The sequence below is a fragment of the Tricharina praecox genome, assembly GCF_024521635.1.
Source record: "Tricharina praecox strain CBS 144465 chromosome Unknown BZA05scaffold_25, whole genome shotgun sequence".
Taxonomy (NCBI): domain Eukaryota; kingdom Fungi; phylum Ascomycota; class Pezizomycetes; order Pezizales; family Pyronemataceae; genus Tricharina; species Tricharina praecox.
In genome coordinates, this window is record NW_026250427.1 from 479264 (window position 1) to 502719 (window position 23456).

The 23456-nt window shown below is 55.1% G+C and overlaps 6 protein-coding genes across 6 annotated transcripts; 2 read left to right on the plus strand and 4 right to left on the minus strand.

Moving 5' to 3' along the window:
* Positions 1-654: 654 nt before the first annotated feature.
* BZA05DRAFT_342088 (uncharacterized protein) lies at positions 655-2992 on the minus strand (the record flags this gene model as incomplete). The annotated part of the gene is made up of 3 exons (XM_051481018.1): positions 655-1658; positions 1705-1934; positions 2049-2992. The coding sequence occupies 3 exons, from the start codon at positions 2990-2992 to the stop codon at positions 655-657; spliced, it is 2178 nt and encodes a 725-aa protein (XP_051336637.1).
* Positions 2993-7770: 4778 nt separating this feature from the next.
* BZA05DRAFT_357885 (DHHC palmitoyltransferase-domain-containing protein) lies at positions 7771-10299 on the minus strand. Its single transcript, XM_051481439.1, has 3 exons — positions 9021-10299; positions 8853-8961; positions 7771-8776 (listed from the first exon to the last, which is right to left on the minus strand). Exons 1-3 carry the CDS (start codon positions 10088-10090, stop codon positions 7970-7972), a joined length of 1986 nt encoding a protein of 661 aa, XP_051336638.1. The 5' UTR covers positions 10091-10299; the 3' UTR covers positions 7771-7969.
* Positions 10300-10580: 281 nt separating this feature from the next.
* On the minus strand, positions 10581-14098 carry BZA05DRAFT_407667 (uncharacterized protein). The gene is made up of 6 exons (XM_051484647.1): positions 12453-14098; positions 12025-12389; positions 11894-11969; positions 11796-11829; positions 11647-11736; positions 10581-11594 (listed from the first exon to the last, which is right to left on the minus strand). The coding sequence occupies exons 1-6, from the start codon at positions 13597-13599 to the stop codon at positions 10955-10957; spliced, it is 2352 nt and encodes a 783-aa protein (XP_051336639.1). The 5' UTR covers positions 13600-14098; the 3' UTR covers positions 10581-10954.
* Positions 14099-14524, minus strand: BZA05DRAFT_476400 (uncharacterized protein; the record flags this gene model as incomplete). Its single annotated transcript, XM_051488246.1, has 1 exon — positions 14099-14524. A coding segment is annotated over one exon (426 nt), but the record flags the coding sequence as incomplete, so codon positions are not given.
* A 3226-nt stretch (positions 14525-17750) lies between these two features.
* Positions 17751-18884, plus strand: BZA05DRAFT_447746 (semialdehyde dehydrogenase; the record flags this gene model as incomplete). The annotated part of the gene is made up of 2 exons (XM_051487182.1): positions 17751-17772; positions 17830-18884. 2 exons carry the CDS (start codon positions 17751-17753, stop codon positions 18882-18884), a joined length of 1077 nt encoding a protein of 358 aa, XP_051336641.1.
* Positions 18885-20799: 1915 nt separating this feature from the next.
* On the plus strand, positions 20800-23310 carry BZA05DRAFT_144789 (putative MFS transporter). Its single transcript, XM_051478937.1, has 5 exons — positions 20800-21026; positions 21092-21358; positions 21487-21671; positions 21732-22956; positions 23018-23310. The coding sequence occupies exons 1-5, from the start codon at positions 20969-20971 to the stop codon at positions 23206-23208; spliced, it is 1926 nt and encodes a 641-aa protein (XP_051336642.1). The 5' UTR covers positions 20800-20968; the 3' UTR covers positions 23209-23310.
* The last annotated feature ends 146 nt before the right edge of the window (positions 23311-23456 follow it).

A 23456-nucleotide genomic window follows, 5' to 3' on the forward strand; every position in this document is an offset into this window, starting at 1 on the left:
TAACTGTGCCTGTGCCTGCTCCCGTGTGCCTGTGCCTGAGTGTGCCTGCCCTGTCCCACGGCACGTGCCAAACCTACGCATGTGGTCTGGTCTAGCCGTCCAGGTCTAGGCTTCATCTGATCCTCCCGTCACCGAAGTCCAACGTCGTCGTCTCCAAATGCCCAAAATCCTCAAAATGCTAAAATTTCATTTCTGCACGTATCGTGGTTTCAACCTTTGGATTTCTGTTCCCCTCCCTCTCCCTCCCACCGAGCTTCTCTGCCCGCCTACTTCCTACCAAGGTCCAAGAGTGAGCCCCCCTCCCTTCCCCCAGATCAGATCAAGATCCCAAATAGATGCCAGCATTAATCCCCCCGTTCAACAACAATAACAACAACAGCCGCCGGCGCCCGAAAGAAAAAAGAAAAAAGAAAGAAAAAAAAGAATCCAACTACCAAAGGAGATTACCATCGCATAAAAAACCCTTAACTTAACTTAACTTACCCATATACCAGCCCGCAACCAGTCGGAAGAAGAAGAAGAAGAAGAAGAAGAAGAAGAAGAAGAAGAAGAAGAAAATAGTATATCAAACACAAGAATCGAAGATCATCAAAAAAAAACCTCAAACCAAACCAAGAAATATTTACACCCCCCCCCCCCCCCCCCTGCTATAACTCAAACACCACCAACAACACTCCCATCATCTAACACGACACTCCTATCGTCGAGACGAAACGTTATATCGCCGGTAGTAACGTTTCCGAAATCCTTGCCGCGGCCAAACCCATCGTCGAGAGCCTGGTGGGCCGCTTCGGCGGTAGCAATGTCCTCCGTCTGTGCCAGGAACAGCACGGCGACGCGCGCAAAATCGACCGCATCCTGGTCGAGCGCGACTTCGCGGGACGCGGCGGCGCTGGCGCTGGGAGTGCCAGCCGCAGTCGCAGTCGCAGTGGGGACCACGGGCAGCGTTGTGTCGGTGAGGAGCTGCCGCCGTGATCGCCGCCGTGTCGCCGTGGTCGTGGTGGGCTCCGTGCGCCCGTTGAAGCTGACCAGCGCGTTCTGCAGCGTGCACGAGAGGTTGCCCTTGCTGAAGACGCCGAGGATCAGGGAGGGATCGAGCGTGATATCGTACGACGCCTGCGACTTGTTGAACAGTCGCGGCAGAGCGGAGCCAATCGTGGCGTTCTTGATCCCCTCGACGCCGCCCTGGTCGGCGAAGTCGAAGCTGGTGCAGCTCGAGTCTTCGCCCTTGGTCTCGCACGAGGCGCCGGTGAAGCCGTTGGTGCAGATGCAGCTGCAGAGGTCGCTGTTGGCGATGTTCTCGCCGCCGTTCTGGCACGGGTTGCTTTCCTTGCACCGCGCGAGGATGCTGGCGTTGCTATTGGTCGAAGCGTTGCGCGTCTTGTTGATGTTGACCAGCTGGATCGGCACGACCACGGCTGCCGTGATCACGACTAGGCCGAGGATCACGAGGATGATGAAGGCCCAGAGCGGGAGTCCGCAGATGCGTCGTCCGCTCTTGACCGGTCGCAGCGAACCATTGTCGTCGTATCCGTCGACGCCGGATGCGGGCCATTGCGACATCCTCTGCGGGAAAGTTTGCGGGCCACCGAGAGCTGGCGGAGGAAACGAGGCGAGGATATCCGAGATCGAGTCCGTCTCTCTGTCGCGGCTGCGATCTGCATCACGTTAGCCTTGTACTCCACTCCTTCACGGGGCACATACTCGTCGACGACTCGGTATTGAACCCGAAGAAGCTACCCCTCCCACCCCACGCCGTGCTCCCCGGCCGTCCCGTTTCCAACACGGCCGCCAGCTTGGTGGCCCTTCGGATCAGGTCGGGCAAACTCGTCAGACTCCCTCTTGCCTCGGCGTCCCTCACCGCATCCATATTCAGCCTTGGCGGTACACGTCTGCCGGGAACCCGACTGCTACTCGGGCCGGGTTGAGAACCCCTACGCGCTGCAGCCTGGGGGATCGAAGGCGGAGGCGGGAACGCAGGCAGTCCCAATTCCTTGGACTCGGCCGTCGATCGAGATCGCGTCGTTTCCGACGGCGAGCGAGTCGACGGAAAGTACTCGCTGTCGGCAGCTAGCGGCGGCTGAGAGAGCGGCGATGGAGTCGTAATCGAAGCTGGCGGCGATACCTTCGGCACCGCTCCTGATCCGGACGACATCGTTGTCTGGGGAGGAGAGTTTTTCCTCGTCGCAGAACCAGCGGCAGAAGCAATAACGGCAGCGGAAGTGGTGCCCGCACGGCTCCTGGACCGCTCGGGACTCCTTATCTCGGTCATTGTTGGCTTGTGTCTCTTTCCCAGACTTGCCTGGCGAACCAGCGACGGCTCGTTATCCTGCCTGTCGTGTCGGATCGGCAGCGCATTGTCGTGTTCGTCGCTCGAGAAGGAGTCCGCCTCGTCCGGATCCCAGCCGGATGGGATGGCGGCACTGGAGGCGTACGAATCGTGTCGGGATAGGCTGGGTTCCTCAGGGATCGGTGATACCTGCATGGTTGTTTGCTGCGAATAAAACGACGACGCTGCCGTCCGACGAGATGACGGTTGCGGCGGCGGCGGTGGAGGCGGAGGTTGAGGGACGGTATCAGCTGAACTTCTCTGCTGTTGCTGCCGCTGCTGCTGTTGATTCGGGACTGGTTTTGGAAACCGTGGGATTACACCGGAGGATTCATTATTAACAGCGCCAGTGCCGGCACCGTAATCATACGATGGGTCGAAGCCAATGTATATAGACCTGTCACTCTGCATGGAAGGATGAGTGCTTGACGTGGTCTCCCTCCCCTGTTGTCTTTGTTGCTGTTCGGTCGAGTAACGAGGCTGTGCTCTCTGCTGCTGCTGGTGGTAGTTCTGCTGCTGTTGCTGCTGCTGCTGTCCACTAGGTGCTGCTGATCGATAAGCGACAATAGCGGGTTGAGAAGGACTCGTTTCATATTGTTTCTGCGGGGTTGGGGCTGATTTGGAATTTCCAGGAATGTAAATCCGACTCTGATCCTGCGACATGGGTTGCTGTGGCTGTCGTTGCTGTCGTTGCTGCTGCTGTGGAGGCAAGGGAGCTCGGCGTGCAGGATTTCCTTCACCGCCAGCATAGGACTCGCCGGCAAAGGAATAGCCAGCCCCAATCTGGTGATGCTGCTCTTGCTGTTGCCGTTGTTCCTGCTGTGGCTGCGCGCGCACCTGAAGACCCGGGCGTAACGGGTACGCAAAGTTCCTCGATACACGCTCTTGCCCGCCAATCCCGCTGTTCCCACCAGTCCCACCCGACGTGCCAGCAACACCTCCACTTCTTCCCGATTGTTGTCCTGCCGAAGGCTCCGGGACGGCATATCCATACGTCCCATCACCACCCATGCCCCCACCATTTCCACCCCCATACCTCGCAGCACCTTGTGCGCTCATCTTGCTTCCTTCTTTCCTTCTTCTTTCCTTCCTTCTATCGTCTTCTTCCTTCTTCTTCCTTCACAACGTGTCCTGCAGCTGACAGGCCTGCCTGAGTATGTATGTGTGTTTATTTCCGTTCAATCACCGTTGCTCACCGGGGTGGTATTCGTGACGTTGCTTGCTTGCTACCTAGCTGCTGGGATCCTGGGGTCTGGTTTGTATGTACGAGTACGTAGGTGTGTAGCTTGTAACCAAGTAACCGCTCGGCGGCTGCAACTGTTCCACTCCACTTCACTTCTCTCCTTGCTGCAACGAGGCGTGTGAGATTCTGGAGAAAATAAGTATCGCCTTTATTCCCGTCTTTTCTTGTTTTTTTTCTTCTTGCGCTGGGCTGGGCCGGACGAAGACGAGGGGAATGTTCAAGCCTGTTGAAATTTCGTGAATGCGTGGAACGATGGCTGTTGACTATTGCTGCCGAAAACGAGTGACTGGCGGCAATGAGAAGCGCGAGAAGAAGAACAAATTAGATGCAGATCGTCGATAGCTGAAGAGAGACAAATGAGTGTCGTATGTATGGTATGTATGTATGTAACCGTCCACAAAAGTCGAGCACGAAACGGATCGTGAGGAATGGAGATCTAGGTGATTGACGACGACGGCGGTAAGAGCATAGTATGCTGAGGACCCGGGAAAAAAACGTGGAAGGAAGAATTGGCGGGGAAAATAGGGAATAAAGAGTGACAGCCAGCCAGCCAGTCAGTCAGTCGAAGACGAAGAGTGGGGTGGTGAAGGAAGAAAGAAGAAGAGGAGGAAGAGGAGGAAGAAGGGATGCGAGGATAGCGGATACGGTAGACTGGCAATGTCCACTTCACTTTACTTTTCCTATTCTTTCGTCAATACAATATAAACAGAGTACCTAGGAGGCTAGGAGCGCGCTTGACCGTGCGAACGAACGAGCGAGCGAGCGAAAGAACGAACGAGAGAACGACGGACCAGGCCACGCAACTTGGTGTTGCCTGCGCTGCAAGGTACTGGGTGAGTGAGCCAATCTGTGAATATTAGACGGGGGGAGGGTGGGGGAGGGGGGGGGCGGAGGCTGACTGACCACGGTGAGGGTTTGCCTCGTATGTACACGGTACGGACGGTAGGTAGTGTTATTCGGTCAGAACTACTCGTACTCGTGTGTTTCCGCAGCGATCGGGGGGTTTGGAGATGTTCTATTCGGAAGGGAAGGGAGAATGAGAAAGCGCAGTCGAGGAACATCGAGCTCGAAACAGGACGCGCAACGAACGACTCGAATCGAACGGCTGGATAAAATGGCTCAGTTCGCGGGGTCCGGGTTGGCCTCACCATTTCCCCAACAAGCAAGCAATCAAGAAATCAATCCCCCTCCTCGTTCTCCTCTTTCTCGCGAAAAGCCAGGAGGAGGAGGCGGGACGGGATATCGTGAAGGGGTAGAGCATAGTACCTACTACCTACTGTTCGTCCCTGCGTACTATAGCCTACATACTTCCGCTCCAGCCAGGCAGGGGGTGGTTTCACAGCTGCAGAGTCAAGTCCCGACGCACCGACCTTTGTCCCTGCTGTGCAAGTACTTGTGTAGGTACATATGCAAGTGACGAGCAGTGTGAAGAGTCCGGGTCGAGCAAGTAGATATGTAGAGTGGTGTTGGTGTCAACTGTGGGTATGTATGCACTTCACCACCTCACCACCTCCCCTTTCGCATTCCACTGCTCGCTTGCCTCGTGCCGAGCGGCAGCTTGGATACATTACGATATGTCCATACATACTTCATGCGATGTCCATCCTCCTACATCTACATATGATACTGTAGTTACGTAGCCATCCCCCTTCGAACCAAAGGAAGGAAGGGCGAAAGTCACAAGACTGTGATCTCTAACGTCTCGAAACCAAAACAAACCCTCCTCTCTCCCCCATTCCCTTCCCCCTCATCCAAGACTTCACCAACTCCTCCTTCGCTCCAACCTGCCATACCGCAGTCAAACCGTTCCACGACCCTACCCTACCCTGCCCTGCAACACCACACTCACACCCACTACTACTACTATATCCGCTGCACCGCCAAATAGGTACATACTTACATGCCTAACTAACTAGTAGAGTACCTAACCAACCCCTACCAATCTCAGGCTGAATAACCAGGTCCAGGACTAGGGCTACATAGAACCAAGACCTGCCGGATTTCCTTCGGGAAGGTTCATGGCACGAACGGGAAAGAAAAGGATGGGAGCAGGTGTTTCTCGCTTGCTTGGTGCTTGGTGCTTGGTGCATACGATGTAGCATGGGAATTCCAGAACTCTGGTGTTCCCCGCTCCCTCCGGCAGACTGGATGGATCATGGAGGACATATCATAAGTACCCTAAGGTACTTGCTTACTTGGTTACCGGTACTCTACTCAGATCACGACAGTGCGCTACGAATAGGTACATCATACATGACTGTAACTCCCAAATTCCCAATGCCCATTGGAGCACAAACACGCGGATCCGTAACACCACCCCGCCCGCGCCCACCTTCCCGCGAAGTATTCGTCAATACAGAGCATTAGGTATAAATGTAGGGTCCCGGCACCGCGACGACAGCAGCACCGCCCACCAACATGCGCACGATGACATCGTCCAGGACGGGCCGGCACGCTCGAGTATGACGATCGTGATTCGCCGGCTACGAATAGAGGGCTGCGTAGGTAGATCTGGAAATCTGAAAATCTGGAGGTGCAAGGAGGGAAGAGAGAGGGGAGGGATGAGATGGGAGGGATAGTATGGGGGTCACACTGGGTATAGTATTGTCAGTTCGTCATTTCGCTCGCCGCCCGGCTGGTTAATAAAAAAATTTATTTCATCATCGTAGCATTCGACCTTATCAGATCATGGCTGTATACACTCCGGTTCCACCCCACTGTCTCCGACCGCTGGTCGCGAGCTCGATGTGGGTTCCTCATTGCTCTCCGCCCAAAAGTCGGTTGACGATTTCCCTGCCCTGCCTACCTATCTGTCTCCAAGTCTGTCTCCATGTCGCCACTATGTCGCCACTATGCTCGTCACACACCGTCCCCCCTCCCCCCCTCCTCCCGAATTCCATGGGCATTAGGGGAACTATGGCCCTACATAAATACCCACGGTGCGAGGCCGGCTACGAATCCTCTAGGTACATAGAATCCGAGAATGAGAGTGAGAAAGGGTACGGGATCATATCCCATCACCCGCTCTCGTCCACCTGCCCGCTCTTGTCCGCCCGTTCGTCTATTTGCCCGCCTGCCCGCCGGCCATCGCTCGAGCACCGATGATGCCGTTACATACTCCACATAGCACAGACGTTCCCGGAATTCCGGGGCGTGGACCAACTACTCACGAGCACCCCGCATCCCGCAGCCGCATCCACCTTCCTCGGCTGGACCGGCCCGGACTGGCTTTCTTCTCCCCTTTTTTTCTTTTTAGCAATGGACATTTCTCGCCTCCTCGAAGGGGTTGACGACGTACTTATGGTAGAGTACCACGCTATGAACGAACGGATATGGTGCGCTCCTGTAAGGAGATGGTGAGGCAGGTGGTGAAGACGGCTTGGGTCCCGGGTGACGGGTGACGGCTGGGGTGACGAATCATGCCATATCACTCGTGATAGTCCGTACCAGGCAGGAGTATGTATGCTAGATATGCGAAGATACACGACTACATAACGAGGCCGTGCGGTGATTATGATCGGCGGGCCGATGAATATGCACTACATAGATCGCGTTTCACATCGCAGAACCAGCCGGGCGGTCGTGTGGGAAATCGATATCCCCCTCCACGTCCCGTCCCCGCTGTGCATATCCATAACAACTTCAGTTTCTTCAGCGTGTAGTAGTAGTATCTAAATGGCATTCAAGTACATCCCCCTCACTTCTCGTATGAAACCTGCCCAACTGCCCAACTACCTACACGACTGACTATATGCACCAGGACTCTCCAATCACTCTCCAATCACTCTCCAATCATCCGCCCAAGCAACGAAAAACGACAAAAAACTACAGAGTAGGTAGGTACAGTAGGTACAGTACAGCACTGTGGACAAAGAAAAGATTGCAAAGAAGAAAAGAAAAGAAGAAAAGAAAAGAAGAAAAGAAAAGAGAAGAAAAAAAGGACTATCGTATTCCCGCCTCGACCGATCGAACAGAAGCCAGCACTATAGAGTAGGTAGGTAAAAAAGTAAAAGATAATAATATCGGTAGTAGTAATAGTAGTAGCAAGTAGTAAGTAGCAAGTAGCAAGTACATAAAGTGCGTACGTAGTGTATAGAGTAGTAGTAGAAATGAACTGAAACCTGATGGAACGGAACGTAGGAACGGAGAAGAAAAAAAAGGGCAGCAATATTACACGGAACCAGCAACAGGAGTGAACAGTGAACAGTGAACAGTGAACAGTGACGAGTGATGTGTTCCCCACCCAGCCAGCCAAACCAGCCCAGAAATGAAATGAAAACGAGAAAAAAGAAACAACTCCATCGCCCAAAGCAAGAAAAGTAAAAGTAAAAGTAAAAGTAGGATAATCGGTAGGAATGGTGAAAGGTAAATGACGGAATGGCCTAAGGCAGCTGCTGCTAGCTAGCGAGTATCCTCCCGGCCTGTCCCACCTCATGCCGCCCTTCTCCCCCATCAGCACGCACACTCATCTTCCCCGCGGCACTATCGCTTCGTCCGGCGGCGGCCTCGTTCGCCTGCGCCGCCCACTCCTCGCGGCGAACCTCCTTCATGCGGCGATCCGAGAACCTCGTGTCGCCGCGGTGGTACCGCCGCTTGAGCTCGATGTATGTTGGTGGGCGGGGACGACACAGGACGACCACAAAGTTCTTCCACCACGTACCCTGCGAGAATGGTCTGTGGCGTTCGGAACGGACGAACTTGTGGCCGTGCAGGTACTCTCTTGTGGTTTCTCCGCGCGCCATCAGGAACACGTGGTAGCCGCACAGCGCGGCGGGATAGGGGGCGGCGAGGGCTCCGTAAATCACCATGGCGAACGGGATCCGTTCTTCGTGGATCGCACTCGAGAAGGGCCCCTCTCGTTTTACCAGGTGGATTAAACTCAGCGCGACGAGGTAGAGTGCTAAGAAGGTGGCTGAGGTGATGAACACGAAGAAGTAGCGGTAGTTTCGGCGGCCGACGCAGTTGTTGAGCCAGACGCAGTGGTGGTCTTGCGTCTCGATGCATGAGTCGCACACTTTGCAGTGGTGGCAGCGTGGGGGCCGCCAGATGTTGCAAGTGCGGCAGTACTTGATGGGAACCTCGAGGTGCAGGGAGTTGTTGCCCGCCGGTCGGATTAATGCCCACGAGTTCTGTGGCGGCACAGCCAGGGCGTCGTCACCGGGGCGAGGAGAAGCATCCTGAGGATGTAGGTTGCGGGGATAGATCTACATTGCATTGGGTTAGGGGTTACAGAGCCGGCCAGCAATCCGATCGGGTGGGGGGAGGGAAACGGGAGCTTACTCCGGGGTCCGAAACTGCGGCCTTTATGAAGGACATCATTGTGACCGCGAAAAGGTATGCGAAGGTGATTGGAAGTGCGGGCGAGACATTATGCCACAGAAAGCCGGCTCTATTGGATCATAACCGTCAGCTAGCCGTACTCATCGTTAGGGGCGGCAAGAGACGCACGAATATCCAAAAAACAAAGCCGCAGGCAAGCTGACCAGAATCCCCGTGAGGATGTTCATGGGAAAGTCTCGAGCCGTCTGCCACCGACCGCCAAAGCAGAACCGCATGTTGCCGGGGAAATACTCGTGGTTTTTGCCGAGTTTTGGCGGTCGCTGCTGTCGTTTCGCCGTTATGCTCGAACGCGATCCATTGCTCGAATCGCCACCGTGCGAGGACGAGTTTCTATGCTGTGGCATCCGCCTCACGTTCACATTTCGCACCGAATTATCTTCGCCGACGATCTGCCGAGTTTCATCGCGGAGAGGAGCAGTCGAGTTGAGCGAAGGCGCCGTACGAATAGTCTGCTCGACCGTGGACGACATCGAAATATCCCTCGGATGTTGTTCCCCGATGCGCCCCGAGCTATTGTTGTGATTGTGATGATGTACGATCGGCATGTTCGTCGGGAGCTGTGGGGACGCCGTTTTCGTTGCAGCTCTCGCGAACCCTCTGATCCGATTCTGCTCCTCATCCTCCTCCGTAACCCTTCCCCTCTGCACTTGCAGCTTCGCCGAGCTCATCGGTCGATAGAATGCTTGATTCGTGACACCCGGGGCGTGCGTGCGCGACGCAGACGAATCGGGCCTACCCCTCGTACTCCCACCCGCGATCGATGACGGCAGACCTCTGTTACCGCCCGAGACGCTCGGCCAGTTCCTATGGGTTGTGGAAGTAGTATTCGACATGGCGGTGCTCGGGCGTGTCGAAAAGGAGTCCATCATGTCGGCGACCGACGCGCGGGTAGCGTGATGGTGCGGATGTCCTCCACGGGCGGACGACCGAGGAGAAGCTTGGGAAACTGCTGCTTGCGACTGCGATTGCTGGGCCTCGGCGAGCCCCATAATCTCAGATGCGTTGTCGCTGATGTCGGTCATTCGCGACGAGATCACGCTGTGCGTGTTGGCACCGTGCCGGTTGCTGCTGCGAAGGTGGTGGTCTTCATCGTGGATCGAGAGCGGGAGTCCACCTCCTGAAGAGGAGGTCGGCGAGATTGGCGTCCGCACGTTTAGAGAATGACGGGGCGAAGTCATCGAGGTGGTATATGCCGGATGATGACGCGAGGCATCAGGCGTGGGTTGGGGTGTCGAGGTGGTTTCGCAGAGCAGACGGAGGGACAGGTGCTGGCGGTATTGTTGAGTTTTGATGACGATGAAAGGAGTTGGCGACAATGGGGGGTGGATTCTTTCGCTGGTGATTTCTAGAGCATGCGACTAAAAGAGCCTATAAGCGAGGCGCATTCCCCCCTCTTAGATACAATTCCAGATCGACTTACCTATTTATTACGAGATCATTTATTACGCCACGTCTGGGTACATCAGATGTACATGGTACATGCACTCACTGCTGTCCTGCAACACCAAACACCGCTCCATTCTTGACCAACCGACACAGGTAGCTAGTCTTATTTGTCAGACAGTTCTCCAATGGCAGAAATCCTCCCACCGCCCGTCACACGATATCACTCACCGGTGCATCTTCAACCATTTCAAATCGAACGTAAGATATTATCGTAATTGTTACGTAACGTACGTGCAAGAAGAAATGTACTCGAAGGTAAACTATAGTACACAGAAAGTCCTGAAGTCCCCAGAATCCCCACGAAAAAAAAGGAAAGAAAATAACGTAGACAGCAGAAAACGGACGAAAAGCAACCCTATAATATTCCCAGAGAACAAATCACGCAAAGAAAGAAAAGAAAACAGTACAAGCTCTCACTACAACCCTAAAAGGGTGAAGGAGAAAAAAATTGATCGCTGTAAACCCCGCGGGGACAAAAAAAACCACAAAAAAAATGCAACCCAATCCCACCCCGTAAATGCTGGTGGGTAAAAAAAAAAGGTAAAAAAAAAAGGCCCATCGCACTCGTTCCGGCGTCGTGGAGTTCGTGTACTCGTCTAGGCTTCAATAGCCACATCGGCGGCGACATCCATCGACTCGATGAATGTGCCCTTGACCTGGGCAAGGGGCTGGCCTTCGCTATCCGAGATAGCGGCGGTGACACTCTCGGTGATCCCGATGGTAAGCCTGCGAGTGGTCTTTCCATTCTCCTTCGCCGCGGAAGCTTCTGCAAGAGCTTCCTCAACGGCCGCCGCGACAGCAGACTCGCTCGTCACTGACCTGGGAGTGCTCGGCTTCGCAATCGTCTTGTTGACCTTGTAGGTCCGGATGATCCGCGATCTCGTGCGCGTAGACCTGATCACTGGGGTACCAGTGGTCTTCTTGACGGGAGTCTCGTAAACATCGTCAGACGCCTCGGAATCGTCTTCAGAGTCAGAGGGTATAACAATCTCTGGCTCTGGCTCTTTGGTTGGTGGAGGCGTGGGAGGCCTTCTAGGAAATGGAGGCTTGCGCTCCTTCTTGGTGGGCTGGGCAACCGGCACCAGAGGCTTTTCCTTCGCAGATAGTTTCCTCTTCTTTCTCGGCTTCGTCTTCTGGGGCGGAGTGATGCCGAGCCTATCGCTACGCTTGCCCAGGACACCGCGGCAATTATCGGATCCACATTTGCAGGGGCACTGCGTGACACCCTTGAACCACCTGCAACCTTGTCAGCTAGTTTCTACATCACAGCTCATCACTCGCAACTCACGTAAAGTTGTAGTCGTAGGTGAGTTCGTCACCAGCATCAATTCCCTTGTCACCAGCAAAGAGGGCCATTCTGGGCTGTCCGCCAACAACCCTGGAGCAATGTGTCAGCCATCATTAACGTCAAGTGGGAGGAACGAGTGAGCAGCTTACCACTTCTCCATGGTACAGTTAGGATCGCACGAATCTAAACATAAACACTACATCAATGCTAGTCCTCCGGCATGTTTCACACACCAGGTAAAGCTTACGGTTCACAAAACGCGCTACCGATCCTCTGGTGGCGTCCAGAATCATGTTTTGGTCAAACAACATCAGATAGTAGTTCTAAGGATATGTCAGTAAACTGTGATCGCATAAACACATTCGCAAGGAAGTTTACCGTGTTGTTGTTGTAAACCTCGTCCAGCCTGCGCTCACTCTCCTCCTGGGTGATGATCTCCCCAGAGTACTCGACAATAATTTGTCCTGGCTGGAACGACCTCAGAGCCCGAAGGCCATATCCACGATTGCCAGTCTGTGACACCTCCACGCCTATGCCAAACTCCTTGGCCGATTTGACACGATCCATAAGGTCGGCAAACGACCTATTGCTGCAATTGCGACCAAGGTCACAGTTGAGATCTGTACACTCAACCCAGGTGCATCTGTTCAGGCACGATTCGCTGCAATCTTCAGTGCAAACACACTTAACGGTGGATGCCCCCTCCCTCTTCCAGATATATTTGGCATCGCCAATCAACTGGTCTACCGACACGTCAGTCTCAATTGCAATACATTGTAGTGGAGCGGAGGAACGCAAGTACTTACTGTGGCTAAGCTTCCTCCAAACCGGAGGTGCCGGGCACTTGGACCCGCTCGGCGCAAACACAGCGTATGGGAGCTTGAAATCTCTCTTCTTCTCCATGATGTCTTTCCCGCGAAACATCGGGAGTGGCAGGGAATTAGGTCGCTGCTTCTTTCCCTTGCCCTTCTTCGACGCGGGCCGCAAATTCAAGCTAGCGCCATCGTCCTCCTGGCCAACGTACAAACCCTGATTCATCCACACCTTCTTACGTTTTGATGGTAGTTCCGGCTCCTCATCGGCAGGTGTGACTGACATGGCCTTTGAGGGCTTCTTGGACGTCGACTTGACAGAGGATTCCTCCTCCTCCGCCTGCGTCTCTCCCTTAGCCTTCTTCCTCGCACCCCCTGTCTTCGCGTCGGCAGCCTCGGTGTCGGCGGTCTCGCTCGACCGGGCTCGTTTGACGGATTGAGTCTTTGGAGTTGCAGCGGTGGTCATGGCGGCGATGGCGTTAAGCGCCGACACTCGCGTGCTGGCCCTGCGCGGGAGTTCCTTTGCAGACTTGGGCTCCTTGATAACCGGCTTCTTCGCGGTGGAGCGGAGCGCACGCGTCTTACTGGGCAAATCGTCATCTTCGGCGGGGGTCTCCGAGCGCGGAGAGAGAGAGGGATTGGTCTGCGCGGGAGTGGCAGGAGGGGTAGGCGCGACGGCTGCAGACTTCTTTCCAGCGATCGCGGCGGTGGTGGTCGCGGTGGTCGTGGTCGTGGCGGTCGTGGTGGTCGTGGTCGTAAGGACGTTGTGTTTAATTCGCTGGCTGCAGCGACGCGTTGTTGAGATCGCTTTCTGACCCTTCGTCGCGATCACCGTGCCGGTTGGCTGGTCGTCTACCTCAGCGGCCTCAACCTCAATTTGCTTTGAGACTTGGGATTCGAGCGCATTGTGCAGCTTCTTGAGGGAACTGGTGCCCTTCACAACCTCCGGTGTTGTGCGCAGGGAGCTGCCATTGTCGTCGTCAGCGGGGGAGGAGGCTGTCGTGGTTGCAAGGGTGGTCGTCGAGGCCGCATCCGAAGTGGATGGTTGCAGGCCGATCGGAATACCCTCGAACGGGGTATTGAACATCGGAGGCGACGACGTAGTGTGTAATGGAAGAGGAGGAGGATCCGACGAGTCCATTTTGGCCTGTGAGGGCGAGCACCCCTGCTCGTTAGCGGACGCGGCGGGAAAGGGTTAAATCCGACAGCGCGCTCGTAGTCAGACGTGTGGTGGCGGGAAGGGAGAGGAGACAAAAGGCTAGTTGTTTGTCGCGGTGGGTTGTGGGGGAGAAACGAACATTAAGGAGCGATGTGTGAGAGAGAGGAAGAGAGCGCGAGCAAGGGGAGACAGGGAGGCTGGTGGCAGCAGGACAGCAACGGTAACAACGGGAAGCAGGCAAGTGGCTTTGCAGCGCACGGAAGGATGGGGGTAGGGGTAGAGTTGGGCTGGCTGGCTGGCTGGCGCGCGGGACGCCGGGCAAGCAAGCAGAACAAGAGCAATGAGTAATGTTTACTTACAGACGTGGGAGATGTTATGTGAAAGTGTATTGTTTATCTGAGGGAAGCTCTAGCAGTCAGAAGACCTGGAGGGAGGAGGAGGAGTTAGCGGTGGTGGTTGTGGTGGTGGTGGTGGTGGTGGAAGTGATGGTGGTGGTGGTGCTGGAGGAAGGTGGAGGAAGGAGGTGAGACGGTGGTAGTCGACGTTGCCGTTGACGGGGAGGATGAAGAATAGGACGAGGAAGGAGGAAGAAGTATCTTGTAGGCGTGTGACGGGGAAAAAGAAAAGAAGACTTACTGGGGACTTGACAGCGGTGAGTGATCAGATGGCGAAGAGATGTGGAGCAGGCAAGCGGGGTTGTGCGGACTGCAGGCGGTGATGTGGACAAAGAAGGGTGGAAGAGGGGTGGAGGAAGAGGGATGGAGGAAGAGGGATGGGAGAAGATGGATGGAGGAAGAGGGGATGAGAGAAGAGGAAGTAGCGGCGGTGGTTGGTTAGTTGTGGTTGTGAGTGATACTGGCGATGTTGGGGGAGCTGGTCGAGGGTGAATGGCAAACGAGAAGGAGGGAGGGAGGGGGGGGGGGAACGACGAGGTTAAATGGCGGAGGGTAGAGACGAGAGCGGGACAGAGACAGCCAAACCAGCCCTTCGAAAACGACAGATATGCAGTGTGTGTCTCTGACCAGACTCACCGATTTCGATTGCGTCTTCTGTTTTAAGGCCTCTGCATCACCATCACGACTCCGTGACCTCCGCTGTTCTGGGCTGAAATGTAAAATTCGTGGGCTACAACCATGCCCGAGCATGTCCAAAAGTGTAAACAACCATAGCCTGCTTGTCCATCCAGCCAAGGGAGAGCAATTCGCACCGGAATGGCAGATTTATGATCTCATCCGAAGTTAGGAAGCACCGGAGGATGGGGTCCTGTTGGGTAAATGCAGTGGGCAAACACATATGCACGCTGGACGACGATGTTTAGGGTTTCATCACCTCCATGCATCCCAATGTTGACAGCCTTTCGATCCCGGTGATGCCTCGGGCATGAACATCGATCTGCATTCCGGCGGATCCCCAGGTACGAACGTTGCAGGCCACCCGTGCGTGCCATCCTGGTGGCAGTGGGGATGACGCATCTATGGTCGTGTCGGAGAGAGACATAAACACCACAGCTCCACCCACGATCACCAGAAAGACATCGCGGCCATGGAGATCGACTCCGCCAAAGCAACGGGTCCGGCGACGTGACGGCACTGGAAAAAGGTGGCTAAAAGACGTGAGGATCTCGCCCTTCCTGCTGAGCCGTGTAACTCGACAACTTGCCGAATGCCTTGGAGAAATTGTCGCAAAACTCTCCAAAGCACGTTACCAGACTCTACGATTCACTCGCGGACGAATCCGCAGCTAAAAGTTTGTGGCATTGTCGAACTTCGCTGCGGCGGTGACTCGATTCCCGGTGGGATCGGCGCCGCACTCGCCCGCTGCCCGCCCGCTGCTCTACCACAACAAATATACCCAACTCCGTTCCTCTGCGGAGAAGCTCTCTAAATAACAGCCCAGACAATTACATCATTGAGGCCAGTTGCTTAGGGCCGACCTAGAGAAAAGTCCCGGCTGGTGCCCATCGTGACCTCGCACGTAGAGCTACAAACAACATTGGCTGCTTCCACTACCCCGCCGTAGTTCTAAAAACAGCCGACCACCTCTCACCAAACTAGGTGGGATATTCGTACATATCATAGCCCTTCGTCATCAGGTGCGATAGCAACGACGATCGGACGCCGGGCCCCTCAGCTAAACCGAAGAACGACAGGTTTCCTTCCGGTCTCAATTATGTCCCCCTCCGGTCCCAATCATGTCCCCGCTCAGCACATGGGAAGTAAAAAGAGCCCAGTCATATGAATAAGCTCCCCAGTCGAGCTGAACTCCTGCCGCGAAAAGTCGGGCTTGAGAACAGACGTGACCGGTAAACACAAACTTGAACTTGCTTCTATTCCTAACCAAACCATCCTTTCGATTGCGCATGGCGAGACCCTCACATCCCACATGCCAAAACTTTCCTTTACCTAGAGCCTTGTTCACGAAACCAATCTAAAGAGTGCAATGATAAAGTGGTAACCATCGAGAAACCAATGATAACCGGCTTTACTGGATTCGATTGGACATCTGCCCCCATTTACGCCTCTTGTACACCACTGCCCCATCTCAGCACAGAATATACTCCTCTGAGTTGGCAATCCACCCTCTGCGAAGAACGAAACAGGTGAGAACAGCTATTCCGGTGACGCATCACATTTTCTCACTCGACGATTCCTCCATTTTCCCGTCTCACCTTGGTGTAGATGTCTACACGATGAGAAACCGTGTTCAACCGCCCAGCAGTGCACGCTTCTCCTTCGCACGATATCCCATCTTTATCCAGACGAGCGTGTGTTCCCCACGCCCCCACCCGGCCCACCCCGGACCACCCCGGCCATTGGCCCATCCGAGTGAGTGCACATGAACCTGCTCGGCCTTCCTGCGGTCCTTGCAGAGATGTCTGTCGGAAAGCGCAGGCACAGTTCAACACGTCATACGGCCGCGAGAGGTGTGCGCGGGAAATGCCATGCTGATCGCGGCCAGTTCTCACTCGTGACGTCCAAATGCGGAAGGCTCAGCTGGGTGCATGGCATTACATGCTTGCTTGCTTACTCATCATAGGCTGCGTGTTTATGCGCTAGTGAGTACGAGTGCGAGTGGCGGAGGCGGTGGCGCTAGGGTGGCTATGTCACTGTCTGTGTCACTGTGTTACTGTCGATAGATAGGGGTGGGAGGGGAGTCGGCGCAAGCAGTGGAAGTGGAAGTTATATTTGGCTGGTTGTGACGGTGCGGTACGGTGCGGCAGGATGGATGGGAAAAGGGTTTCATATGGTACATAGATCAGTGTCGAACATGGCCAGTCGCGACGAGCGACAGGCGTTGCCTAACCCCTCATCCACCAATATCCCCCAAGCACTTCGCAATGCATTCTCTGTCGCGTCCTATTCAAACCAGCGCTAAATACATGCACATAACTGGTTTCACTATCTCTCTTCCGAGTACGCTACATGCCAGCCTCGTCCCGATTCATGGACCATCACTCGCAGAACCTTCTCCATCTGCTCACTCTCAATATTTGCACAACTTTATCATTGTGGATGTCCCAGCAGGCGGGCAGGATATATGCACTCTCTAACAGGTTAGCCGTCGCTTGATAGAAATACCAAGTAGGGCTCGTGGAAGATGGATCGGGATATCGTAGGCACGAAGAGACAGAATAGGCAACAACGCACCTCACCTGTTTATCCATCCAACCTCGATTTTTCACTTTCCGCACCGAACCCCGACTGAATCCGATGACACTCTGCAACGCTCTTTCTCTCTCGGTGTAGAATTTACTAGAGAAGTCGAGTTGCGGCAGCCAATAGGGTAACGGCTGTCGGCATACATACTCTACAGGGCCATGCATGGCCGCCACGCGGAATTCAATACGAGTTCGAGTTTGAGGCCCCCGGGTAACGAGTGAGTTTCAATTCTCATCACCGCCGTTTAAACTTTCTACCAGGTGGAGGTGGTGGCGGTGGTCCTGCCAAGCTAACGATTGACTCATGCAACACCAAGCGAAAATCTGCATGGTTGCCCCGCCATAGATAAAACTTCGGCCGCCATCACCTCCAAGCTCGACCGTTCCCGCCACACCACGCACGCCCCGCCCCTCCCTCCCTCCCGCAAGCTCAATTCCACCCACCACGAACGACATCAAAGTCACGATCGCGAAAATGGTTGCTACAAAGAAGTGCGGTAAGAACAACCCGTTTCGCTGTAATGATTTCATAAGGCTGACATCCCGCCCCCCAGGTGTCCTCGGCTGCACCGGCTCGGTCGGCCAGCGCTTCATCCTGCTGCTCTCGGCACACCCGTACTTCTCGCTGCACGCGATCGGCGCGTCCTCCCGCAGCGCCGGCAAAGCGTACAAGGACGCCGCGCGGTGGAAGCAATCCGCGGCGATGCCCGCGTCGGTAGCCAACATGGTTGTGAAGGAGTGCAAGTCGTCGGAATTCTTGGACTGCGACATCGTGTTCTCGGGGCTGGATGCGGACGTGGCCGGCGAGATCGAGGCCGACTTCTTGGGCGCCGATCTGGTCGTCTTCTCGAACGCAAAGAATTACCGCCGCGACTTGGTCACCCCCCTCATGGTCCCCCTGGTAAACACGGACCACTTCAGTATCATCCCCCATCAGCAACGGGAGAAGGGGCTCAAGAAGGGGTTCATGGTCACGAATGCGAATTGCTCCACCACTGGCCTCGTCGTCCCGCTCAAGGCCCTGCAGGATCGCTTTGGACCGCTTGAGGCGGTGATCGTGACGACGCTGCAGGCGATCAGCGGCGGTGGTTACCCCGGCGTGCCGAGTATGGATATCCTGGACAATATCGTGCCGTTCATCGGCGGCGAGGAGGAGAAGATCGAGTGGGAGACCGGCAAGATCCTAGGCAGTGTCAACGACGCGGCCACGGCGTTCGTGCACGTGAACGAGACGAAGGTGTCGGCGCAGTGCAACCGTGTGGCGGTCATGGACGGACACACCGAGTGCGTTTCTGTCAAGTTTGGTGGCGGGAAGAAGCCGACTGTTGAGGAGGTCAAGCAGGCGATGCGGGACTACGTGAGTGAGAGCCAGACGCTCGGCTGCCCGAGTGCGCCGAAGATGGCCATCGATGTTAGGGAGGAGGAGGATCGTCCCCAGCCGAGGCTGGACAGGGACACCGAGGGCGGATATGCGGTCGTGGTAGGCAGGATCAGGGAGGACCCCGTCTTCGACATCAAGTTTGTTGCGCTGAGCCACAACACGGTCATCGGTGCGGCTGGAAGCAGCATCCTTAACGCGGAGGTGGCGGTGGTCAAGGGACTGTTATAAGTCGGGCTTGTTGATATTGTAGTTTCTTGTTCGCATCAAAGGGAGCGGGGAACGAAATCAAGGTTAAGAAGCAGAGAATAGAGGACTCGTCAGGTGACTCGGTTTACAAGGTCCGTGGTCCACACGACTCGTGCGCTCGATTCTCAAGTATTACTCGAATTGTCCAACGGTGATCGGAACGTCTAGGCTTCTGGGCATTGGGTCATATTTCTTTTCTATTCGTCAGCCGCCCAGCGAGTGTATTCTCGTCTCTTATCCTATCATATCCTCGGATTCCTCACAAAAACCATGCAAACAATCCGTTCAACAAACTTCCCCCCCCCCTTTGCGGTCATCTCCGCCTCCGTTAGATACTTCCCGAGACCAGCAGCCGCGTCGTACGTCAACTCCAGAGTAACCCGCTTTCAACGCGGTGTCATGTAATTAGTATGAGCTAAACCGCCATCCCGCGTGCAGCGTGAGCTATTATACTAGTACATACATCCCGTTGTCTGAATCGCCGCTGCCGCCTCCTTGGAATACAGACCAACCAAGATATGTATAGGCAGCACTCTGCGGGGTCGTGCTGGGCATGTCGTTCACTTGTATGTAGCCTTGCTTTTTCGCGGTGATTCCTCCTCCTCTGCGGGGTACATTAGCGGTCGCATTTAGCTATATGTAATCGTTCCTTTTCCTCACGTAGCCGTGACAGGCGAATAAACAATTGGTCATAATTCACGAACAAATCACTTTTGATTTTTTGGTCTCTTTTCCCTGCATAAATCGCCACAAAATCCGTCAGCTGTTTCCATGCAGGACTTGCATTTTACTTTTGATTTTTTCGTTCTTTCTGGGATCACCCGCGGTATCTGTCGATTTTCGCGCTGTCTGCACGTATGATACACACATACATCGATGTGTCTGCTCGATAACCCAGGATACACCGGACCCGAGGAATCGCCAAATCTACAACTACCTCCCCTCTCGATAAGACAGACATGGGATGGAGCGAGCACTCTGTATCTCTCGATCTCTCTCCTCAGATATCTATCGCCGATGCCCGATGCTCTGGGTTCTGTTTACTGAGCGCGGAAGCAAGCCTAAGGCGCTATATAGTACTTAGCGACTCCTCCCATGCCTTCGTGTACATACGAATACCCGATTCCACAAGGTGACTAGAGTACCTAGATCATCAAGCCCGTGCCAGTAGCCTCAACCTTAGCACGGTACGGACCCTTGAGGAAGAGGAGCGTTTCGTCCCGTGAACGTCGTGAACCTTGGCGACCTGTAGATCTTGCAGGGGCCTTGGTCCACACTGCTGCTGACTAGAGTAACCAACTCCCTACCGTACTCCACCACTGCCGTCCGTCCTGTGCCGGTCCTGCGCGCGCTGCTGAGACGATGCCTCCTGCCTGTCCTGCGCTCGGCGATATCTATCACCCATGCAGAGACATAACGGCGCCTGGCCGATGTTGGCTCCCGTGTCCACAAGTCCCACTATGCCGGCTTTGCGGGTCCGCCGGCACTCCCCAACGCGATGCAGCGAATGGCAGAGACAGCAGCACTGGCGTGTCAAAGTTAAGTGCCTCTATGTGGTGCTTGGAGCCTGCATAAACTATCGATGGGTAGGTACTTGGGTATCTTATCGGTTCGCATAGGTAGCCCAGCTTGGCGGCTGACCCCAATGCTTTAGAGTATGTCCGTAGAGCACCCACGAGCGCGTATGATGTCAAGGACCCATACGGTACAGGGATCCTCCGGCGATGATCTCGAACTGCAATGGTCACGCTCGACACGGCGAGTTAATTCTTGAAGTCCGAGACATGAAGGCGGGGGAGGAGCTAGCGGCCCCGGGAAAGGAGTGAATCCGCCCTACTAGGGAGAGGGGGGCGGGGAGAGACAATGCTCGTAACGGGCCCCGGGACGAGAAGACATAACTAACCACCTCCCCTCCCCTCCCCACTGTCTGTTTCTTGCTCCCCGAAGGCAGTGTTGTTTTCTCCTAGGACCTCACTACCTCCCTCCTTCTCCTCCTCCATCCCTGCAGCTACAGGACCCTCTTTTTGCCTCTACGGGCTTGCCACTGCTATTCGTCTTTGGTCGCCATGAAGTTCTCCGGACACACACTGGGCGTCCTCCATGCCGACACCGACGAAGTTGCCGGTATGTCTCCAGTGCCCCTATACCCTTACCATGACGCCGCAAGACTGACTCTGCTCCCCTCCTAGGCACCGTGCGACTGCTCGCGGGCAATGTGCAAGAGCCCCTCGGCCTCGAACGGAAACGAACAGCGGACGGGATCATTCTCGAGCCGCAGCCCAACGACAACCCGAATGATCCACTGAACTGGCCGAGTTGGCGGCGAGACTGCGCGCTGCTCGCCCTGGGCTGGCACTGTTTGCTCGGAGGTGGACAGACGCCCGTGCTGGCGGCCGGCTTCAAGGATGTGGCCGAGACGTTCGATGTCACCATCCCGCAGGTGGCGCTGACAACTGGTAAGTGCTGCTGCTGCCGCCGCGTTTACTTTATTTCAGCCTCCGGCGCGTTTGTACTCTATGTACAATACGCCACTCGTCTGCAGGCTCGAGGCGAGAAGCGTGCTGATTGGACCGCGAATATGTAGGACTCTACATGCTTGGGCTGGGAGTGGGATGCGTAATATCTAGCCCTACGGCGCTCATCTTCGGCAAGCGACCTGTGTACCTCGGCGGTGTGGTACTGTTCCTCGCCGCGTCGGTATGGTCGGCCGCATCTCAATCCTATTCGTCGCTGCTCATCGCAAGGATCATAATGGGCATCGGTGTTGCTGTAAGTCTGTGTCGAATGAATCCCGATGACGGATGGATTGGCTGACGGAATTAATTACAGCCTTGCGAGTCTCTGCCGTCGGCTACAATTGCGGAGATCTTCTTCCTCCATGAAAGGGCGTATAGGATAGGAATCTACACGCTGCTGCTTCTGGGTGGAAAGAACTTGGTGCCCTTGGTGAGCGCGGTTATCATTCAGGCGCTGAGTTGGCGGTGGGTATTCTGGATTGTCGCCATCATCGTCGGATTCAATTTTTGGCTATTGTTTCTCTTTGTCCCCGAGACTTTCTGGGACAGAACTCCGCGGCCTAAGTCGCAAGCGGATCACGAGAGCTTTATCCGGCGTGCCAGCTCCTCGCTATTTACGGGAAAGTCCATTAAGAACAAGCGGGAGGCAGAGCTCCAGGCCGCCAACGAGAAGGAGCTGGAGTTTGCGACTACAGCTGCCGCGATATCTCCAGTCGTCGAAGGCAAGAACCCAGACAGCCGCCACGCACAGTTCGCCGAGACGATCGATCGATCAGACGAGAAGTCCGTCGCCGAGAAGGAGAAGGAGGAGGATCTCACGGACGAGGTACTCCCGGTCCGCGAGGTATATGTGCAGCCCCTGGCCAAGACCTCGCGCGAATCCCTCGACCGCTACATCCGCGACGAAGCCCTGAAGCCGAAGGAAAACATCGGCGCCGGACGCGCTGTAGACGAGGACGAGCGTGACAAAGAAGCGCCCCACACCTTCCGCTCCTCCCTCGCGCTCTACAAAGGCCGCCAGACCAACGTCGGGTGGTTCAAACTTGCGTTCCGCCCTTTCGTCCTTTTCGCGTACCCCGCCGTCCTCTGGAGCACCGTCGTCTACTCGCTCTCCATCGGCTGGCTCATCATCCTCTCCGAGTCCGTCGCCGAGATCTACCAGCACCAGCCCTACAACTTCAGCCGTCTCGGCACAGGCCTGATCTACCTCTCCCCGTTCATCGGCGGTATCATCGGCACCGTCGCCGCCGGGAAGATCTCGGATATCATGGTCCGCTTCATGTGTCGCCGCAACGGCGGCATCTACGAGCCCGAGTTCCGTCTCATCATGGGAATTCCGGTTGCGCTGAGCACCGCGATCGGACTCATGGGCTTTGGATGGTCCGCGGAGGAACACAATAGCTGGATCGTTCCTACCATCTTCTTCGGCATCATTAGTTTCGGATGCTCCCTTGGCAGTACTACTGCAATCACGTTCTGCGTGGATAGCTACAGACAGTACGCCGGCGAGGCGCTCGTGACGCTGAATTTCTCGAAGAGTCAGTCCCCACCCCCTCCTCCAAATTTATTACTTCATGCTGACGTAATGAATGTGAATAGACGTCCTCCACGGCTTCGTATTTTCGCTCTTCTTCAACCACTGGCTCGAGGCCGACGGTGCCAGAAAGGTCTTTGTCGCCCTGGGCGCGATACAGATGGGCTGTTTGCTGTTTACGATACCACTTTACATCTACGGAAAGCGGCTGCGGCTGTGGACCATCAGGAAAAATATGATGGGGAGGTTTGAGTAGAGGAGCGTTTGGTGCTGAGGATTCTCGTGGTATGAATACTCTAGAGACGATCGGTCGGTTGTTTTGAGTTGCGAGATGCGGGGGAAATGCGAGGGATGTTGTTGGAGTAGTTGGAGTTGGAGTTGCTTGCATGCATGGTGGCGCGGTTGCGGGAGTGTATGATTTATGATATTGCAGTTGTAGACTGTCTAAGTACTACTTATTTACGTAGATGTATGAATAATATAAGATGAATCCATATTTCGTGT

Excerpts from the sequence above, each read along its gene's own strand:
- BZA05DRAFT_357885 (XM_051481439.1), bottom strand. The coding sequence starts at position 10,090 with ATGACTTCGCCCCGTCATTCTCTAAACGTGCGGACGCCAATCTCGCCG. Across the intron at positions 8,962-9,020 it reads GCTTTGTTTTTTGGATATTC|AGCCGGCTTTCTGTGGCATA; the intron begins GTGCGTCTCTTG and ends ATGATCCAATAG. Across the intron at positions 8,777-8,852 it reads CCGCAGTTTCGGACCCCGGA|ATCTATCCCCGCAACCTACA; the intron begins GTAAGCTCCCGT and ends AATGCAATGTAG.
- BZA05DRAFT_144789 (XM_051478937.1), top strand. The coding sequence starts at position 20,969 with ATGAAGTTCTCCGGACACACACTGGGCGTCCTCCATGCCGACACCGAC. Across the intron at positions 21,027-21,091 it reads CGACACCGACGAAGTTGCCG|GCACCGTGCGACTGCTCGCG; the intron begins GTATGTCTCCAG and ends CTCCCCTCCTAG. Across the intron at positions 21,672-21,731 it reads TAATGGGCATCGGTGTTGCT|CCTTGCGAGTCTCTGCCGTC; the intron begins GTAAGTCTGTGT and ends AATTAATTACAG.
- BZA05DRAFT_407667 (XM_051484647.1), bottom strand. The coding sequence starts at position 13,599 with ATGGACTCGTCGGATCCTCCTCCTCTTCCATTACACACTACGTCGTCG. Across the intron at positions 12,390-12,452 it reads TTGGAGGAAGCTTAGCCACA|ACCAGTTGATTGGCGATGCC; the intron begins GTAAGTACTTGC and ends ACGTGTCGGTAG. Across the intron at positions 11,737-11,795 it reads AACTGTACCATGGAGAAGTG|GGTTGTTGGCGGACAGCCCA; the intron begins GTAAGCTGCTCA and ends ACATTGCTCCAG.